This window comes from Myotis brandtii, unplaced genomic scaffold (genome assembly GCF_000412655.1).
Source record: "Myotis brandtii unplaced genomic scaffold, ASM41265v1 scaffold417, whole genome shotgun sequence".
Lineage (NCBI taxonomy): Eukaryota > Metazoa > Chordata > Mammalia > Chiroptera > Vespertilionidae > Myotis > Myotis brandtii.
The window spans coordinates 385,789-392,548 of NW_005366017.1; the positions used below are offsets into that span (position 1 = coordinate 385,789).

The window sequence follows — 6,760 nt, forward strand, 5'->3', positions numbered from 1 at the left end:
CAGCCGGCGCGCGCCAAGCTCTCTGCTCCTCCCCCTCCCCTTCTCGCTGGGGGGGGGGCGTGGAAGGGGGGGCTTCACGGTGTGACTGTACGTGTGTCCGTCCCGGAACCGGAAGTGGTTGTGGAGGAGCGGGCGATGGGGAGGCATGGGGGGGCTTAGGGGGCGGGTGTCTGGCTGGTGGGTGGCAGAGTTCAGCTCCCTGGAGGAGAAGGAGGGACGTCCCAGAGAAGGGTCTTTGATGAAGGGGTGGGCGGCGACCTCAGGAGAAAGCTGCCAGGGGCTGTTTCAAGGGAGCAAAGGTTTTGGGGGCACAGCTGGGGTCTCCAATAGATAGACCACTGTGCAGCCCGAGGGAGGTACTTCTTGGCGCAAGGCCTTTGGTAGGCAGGGGCGAAGTCCTCAGAGAAGTGGAGGGGGGAGACCAGAGGAAGTGGCTGGGCCTGAACTGGCACCGTGCCTGACACAAGGGCTTGTGCACCCCCTAGTCCCCAGTTTCCCCTCCGAGCCAGTCCTTAGGGGCAGGGACCTTTCTCTTCCAACTCTGCTCTTCTCTGGCCCCTGGTTCCCTGTGGCCCTGAGGATTGAAGAAGAATCAGTGTCTTCTTCAGGAGTGGAACCCAAACACTGGTGATAGAGATCATCTTAGTTTCTGGGAGTTAGATTTATTTCCCTTGTATCTACAAAGGGGTGGCACTGCACTCCTGTTATTATATCCTTGCACCTTTGGATGGTTGGCTGGGGGTCCACCTGCTTTTCCGACTGACTGCTGACAGTCAAAGAATTCCTCCACAGTTCTCTGGTGTCTGCACCCTTAACTGGCCCGTGTAACCCAGACAATTTGTTTACAGAAAGTTCAGGAGCCCTGGAAAGGAGAAAGAATAAAACAACAGGAGGAAGAGAGAGAGAGGGTAAGACAATTTTGGGTTAATGGTTTTTCTGGTTTGGGGTGGAGAAGGGGTCATAATAAAATAGGTTTCTTTGGGAGACAGTAGGACAGAATTCTTTAAGTAATAGCAATTGTAATACTGGTGTTTGCTGTGGGAGAAAAATCAGCCTTTTTCTATTATCTCTTGGGGGTACACAGGAAGTTTTTGTGTAAAAAGTTGTCTCCGTCCCCATCACCTTCTCCTCCCACCAATACTCATCAGGAATGAATTATGAAATGTGCACGTGAAATTGTGGAGTAGTGCTGCATTGTGTCCAAAGGAGAAACTTATTTCTACTTTGGGGACAAATGGGTCCTCATTGCTAGTATAGTCCTTGTGGCATAGCTTATGGAATTGCTTTCCGACACTTGGAACCAGCAGAGTTGAGTTTAGAGTGGGGTCATATCCTTAATATTACAGCCTAGTGTTTGGAGTGGATCTGTTGAGGGATTGAATCTATGGCAGTTATTTGAATTTGATATGACAGGGTGACGTTTTCATGAAAAAATTGGTTCATAGGTAGCTTGAAGTGGATAAAACTATGAAGAATTCAAAATACAAGATTTGATGGTGATTGAGTTTTAGGTAGCTTGAAAACGACAATGTATTGATTCAAAAGAGTTTTGAGTTCAGAGCTTATAATCCTAGGGATGTGTCTCCTAAGAATCAATTCCAGGCTGGTTTATAAAATGTGTTCCCCATAGATTTCTGAGCCAGGTTCATGATTAAATATTAGGTGCATATTCCCTGAACCCCAGCCTTTCCCCCCCCTGCCTCACATTGCCTACATCCATTATTTATAGCGGAATGGGCAGGGCAAGGGGAACCACTGAATTGTTCTTCCCACAGGTATTCTGGTCCTGTGGGAATGATGGTCCAGCAGTGCCGGGGTAGATGGTGATGGCCCATATTCCTGTTGGTCCCAAATAGATGTGGTGTGATGGTCTTTTCCAGTAGAATTGGGATAAGCCTGTTCAGAGTTATTTTGTACTTGGGAGAGTTTACAGGTAGTAGGAAGGCCTCAAATTCTTTTGGGACAGTCCTTGAATGTCCTTAGGACCTGAGAAAAAGACTTTGTCTGCTTACTGAGTTAAAAATGGTTCTCTGTTTCTTCACTTTAGGCCCTTAACTAATATTGCATCCTTTCTGCAGTTGTGCATTTTGGAACAGTTTTGCTCAATAGAATGTTTGAGATCTGTGAGTCAAGTTCTTTCTGTAGTTGAATTTGAATTGATTGTTCTTTGCATCTCTATTTCTTGTGCTTCTAGTTGGTGATTACTGAGCTGGAGGCTATAGAACCGATACTTTGGGGTAGTTCCTTTGTAATTATGTGGTCTTTATATAATTTTCACTAATTGTTCCTAATAGTTCTCATCACACGGAAATATTTCTCTTTGTTCCTTTCAGGAGTACTTTGAGCATTTTTTTTTCTGTTCTGCCTTCATTCCATAATTATATGCCTTGTGAATTTTTTTAAAGGGGTTTATTCTGTTCCATCCTTAACCCAGATAAAACCTTAGTAGAGTTATAAGTTATTCAATCATCCACTGATAATCGTAAAATTACATTCCAGAAGTCTTGATTCCTAGGTGGTTGGTGTGTTTCATGATTTTTCTAAAGGTTGGTTGTGTTAAGAGAATATTATTTATCTGAGAAAAGAAAATCATGCTGTATTTGAAAAACAGCAAAAAACAGTGTGTACCGGGAAAGAGGTGGTGGTCTTCATCATGTATACAAAAACCACATGCTGCGGGCAGTGACATCTTTATTCCTGGATGGCTGGTAGCACTGTGGAAGGATGGACAGATGGATAGAGCTCTGGTGTAAGAGTTTCAAGTCCTACTATGTGTTTCATGGATGCTATGTAATACTGTCGTTTTCTTCATCTCCTCAGTGCTTCCAAGATTTCTTTTGAGATTGAAAAAGAAATAAATATGTAGTTCCTTGAACCTCTTGAAAGAAAAGTCCTGTCCAACTTAATTATAGTAAACCTCCCTTCTTATTAACAGTGCAGTGGTAAAGTTGAAATTAGAACCCAGATTTTCTTTTTTCTTTTTTAAAATATATTTCCTTATTGATTTCAGAGAGGAAGGGAGAAGGAGAGAGAGAGATAGAGGTATCAATGATGAGAGAGAATCATTGATCGGCTGCCTCCTGCACACCCCCCACTGGGGATTGAGCCTGCAACCCAGGCATGTGCCCTTGGCCGGAATCGAACCTGGTACCCCTCAGTCCGCAGGCTGACGCTCTATCCACTGAGCCAAGCCGGCCGGGGCAGAACCCAGATTTTCAATCTGCCAATATACTTCTCCCCACTTACTGTGTTTTTCCTTCTTTCCTGCTCTTTGGGACTATACTAGAAGTTTTCTCAGTCTAGGGCCGTGGTTGGCAAACTACGGCTCGTGAGCCACATGCAGCTCTTTGGCTCCTTGAGTGTGGCACGTGCGGGTGTGCATACAGTGCGATTGAAACCTCGTGGCCCATGCGCTGAAGTCGGTTTTCGGCCTGGGCGAGTCTATTTTGAAGAAGTACTGTTGATATTTGGCTCTGTTGACTAATGAGTTTGCCGACCACTGGTCTAGGGTAAACCAGTGCTGTTTTAGTATAATGGCACAGTCATCAAAACTGGTGCTCTGTAGAGATGAGATTTCCTCATAATATCATTGGCTTTCTTAAGGTTTCAGACTGTTAATGCATGCCTGCTTGGATGTCAGGATAGTTTGCTAAGAGTTTCATGCCAGAAAGAGTTAAGAGGATAAGTGGTAAAGTAAACAGGTATTTGAGTGATCTTGTCCCAGGGGTACCCTGTTACACAACTCTGGGGGCACCATTTTTATGTATTTCTGGCAGGAGCCTTCTTGATTCTCCATTTGATCTTATTTCAGGGATACAGAGTTTTAAGTTAGCCTTTTCAGAACAGCATTATAGCATTTATCAGGTGTCATTATGCAGGCAAATATTGCTTCTAGTTGGCCTAGCAGTACTCTCCATGAACCCACATTTTGGGCTGTCATTTTTATCAGAAGTCCACAGAGCACATTTATCATTTTGTTCTAGGACCAGCTGTGGTTCTGATCTTCAGCTTTGTTCTCTTAGGAACCAAAGCAGAGTGATAGATTGGGTATCCATGGAAGTGGAGGGGCCCCTCTGGACAGCCTGGCCTTTTTACTCAGACTCCATGATTCTAAAATCAGTTATTGTGGCTAAGTAAGTTTTCACAGGATGTGGACAGAGAATATCATCTTTAATTGCTGTCATCAGAACTTCATTTTTTAAAACATTAATGAGAACTACCTGAAAAATGCATAGTCCATTCCTGCCAGTATTCTAAATTTTATTTCGTGAATCAAATCACAGTGTCAGAGTATGTACTTCAGTTGTATGGTTTTGAACCCCTTTCCCTAACTTGCTCTGTTATTTACTGTTAGCCTCCAGTTTCCTTGTTTGAAAAATGGGATTACAGTACCCTACTTATAGAATTGTTAAATGATGTGAAGTTGTGAAGTGCTTAGAACCGTATCTTGAACACACTAAACACTTAATAGATGTCAGTGGTGATGGTGGTGGTAATATTGTCCACCATATCACTTTGTATGCCCCCTAGTTCCCTCAGAAACTGCTTCACCTGAGTCACTTGTAAGACAATATGAATAGATACAATCTTTTGGGGGAAGGAGAGGCCTTGTCACAGGCATCCTTTCTGAGGACATTCATATTTTCAGGCTCTCAGTTCCTCCTTCCTAAATTTTCACGTCAGTAATGTGTTTACTTCCTTGAGTCTTTAGAGGGATATTATATATTAGACCCTCCTTTCTTTTACTCTCCAGCCTAATTCTCTGCTACATTTCTTTTATACATTACCACTCTTGCTGTTTCATTTCTCTCAGCTGGAATATTAGACAAAGTGGGGTTGTGAGTTAAGGTTTGAACCCCTTGCAATGTTTTCAAAATCTGAATGTCTGGAGTCCACTGTCATTCAGTTGATTAAATATGGAGTTTCTTCCTGGGTGATGAGTCCTGTGTTAGAGAATCTGGAGAGGTCCAAGATGTGATCCCTGCCTCCTGAGAAGGTTGGCAAGACTGGATCCCCCTAAACCAGTGATGGCGAACCTTTTGAGCTTGGCGTGTCAGCATTTTGAAAAACCCTAACTTAACTCTGGTGCCGTGTCACATATAGAACTTTTTTGATATTTACAACAGTAGTAAAACAAAGACTTATATTTTTGATATTTATTTTATATATTTAAATGCCATTTAACAAAGAAAAATCAACCAAAAAAATGAGTTCGCGTGTCACCTCTGACACGCGTGTCATAGGTTCGCCATCACTGCCCTAAACTGTAATTTGATTCTTTCTTGATTTATCTTGCCTGAGGAGGACCTGAGGCCCCTAATACTGGGAGGAAAGGCTCAGCACCTGTTTCGGAGACTGTCTGACTTTATTGTAGTTTATAACTCAGGGAGCGGGATTTACCTGCAATCAGTCCTCCGTCATTTAATATTGAGCTTTATTTGTGTGAAGCTGTTGTCACAGATTTGGTGCATTGCCTCTCTCCCTTGCTACTATTTAGGAAAAAGTAGGCTGAAATTCAATTCTTCTTCCCTTTATAGGACTTATGAAAATTGAGGGTGCTGTTTAGTAGAGCAAAAAATGTGATGAGACTTCTGGAGAAAGATAAGGAACAGGGTTACTTTTAGAGAGAGATCCTTTATGCCTCACTTCTTTTGTTGAAGATCTTCCCTAGTTTCCTTAGTCACTACTTGAAACCAAGTTTCTGTGCGCAGTCTACCCTCCAGGTTTTAGTATCTCTGGTATCTGCTGCCAGCATTTCCTCTCCAGGACCTGTAGTTGTAGGTCACAGGTCCTTTCCCACCTGAAGCTTGGTTGCTCTTGGCTCAGAGTGATCATGTTTATTTCCTGCTGTTACTTGTTTCCACATTCTACCAGTCTCACTCTTCCTCTTCACCTGCTTTCTCCTGGGCTGGATCTTTCCTGGTCCAGAATTTTGGGAAGCTACTCTTGACCAACATACTGTCAATTAAGCCTTTCTAGAAGTGATCAGAATGTAAAAATGAGTGAGTGGTGCGATGCCTCAGTTCTGTACTCATCGGTGACTTGTAATGTGATTCTGAGGGATTCATTTTCTTGATTATTCTTCACTCCCAGAGTTTTAAGCTTAATTATCATCTCTTTACAGAGAAGAACTCAAGTTCTGAAGTTCAAACTCTTAGAAACCTAGAGTTTGAGAACTACAGAGCAGGAGCTTTGTATATGTGTTCTGGCCAACTGTTGTCCCTATTCTGGATCCCTTTAAGTGGAAATCTGGGATGCTGCTGCTACTGCTGGTGCTAGAACCCTTTTTAAACTGGTAACTCCTAGGGTTCTCACTGCTCAGCCCCACATGTGTGGTGTCCAGTGTAGAACCATGGATGTTCTTAGACCTTGGGATCAGTGCGGTGTGGTGCCCAGGTATCATATGGTACACAAAAAATACCTTAATTTTGATTCCTGCCAATTTCATTCTTTAATTCCCTTGGGCATTTTGTGTTCTGGCCTAGAACCTTTTCAAGCTGCATGGAACTATAGATGTGTCGCTTGAAACTCTGAAATTTTTTATTTCAAGGAAGGAGGCGGAGACTGAAGCAAGACAAACCACCTGCTTTTTCATCAAATTTAAGGAATAAAGGAAAAGAGGAACAGTGATAGGTATCCTGCTGTTTGAAGCTAGTCAGTAGTTTGCTTTGTGGGACTTTGGGCACATCCCTTCCCCTCTCATGCCTTCAGTTTCTTTCTTTCTCCTCTCCTCTCCTCTCCTCTCCTCTCCTCTCCTCTC

The 6,760-nt window shown here is 43.2% G+C and overlaps 1 protein-coding gene across 7 annotated transcripts in view; it reads left to right on the forward strand.

The window, feature by feature from the left end:
• The window catches only part of ZNF384 (zinc finger protein 384), a 20,295-nt gene that overhangs the window by 578 nt on the left and 12,957 nt on the right, over window positions 1–6,760 (forward strand). The window contains exons 1-2 of one of the 7 annotated variants that reach the window (XM_005873696.2): window positions 593–709; window positions 829–908. The exons of 4 other annotated variants lie outside the window; for them this stretch is intronic. Coding sequence is in view for 1 of the 3 variants with exons in the window: in XM_014545669.1 (XP_014401155.1) it covers window positions 849–908 (60 nt within the window). In the remaining 2 variants the exon portion in view is untranslated. Of the gene's footprint in view, window positions 1–170; window positions 909–6,760 lie in introns of those variants that run through there. 2 more of the 7 variants (XM_014545669.1, XM_005873695.2) reach the window with 2 other exon arrangements.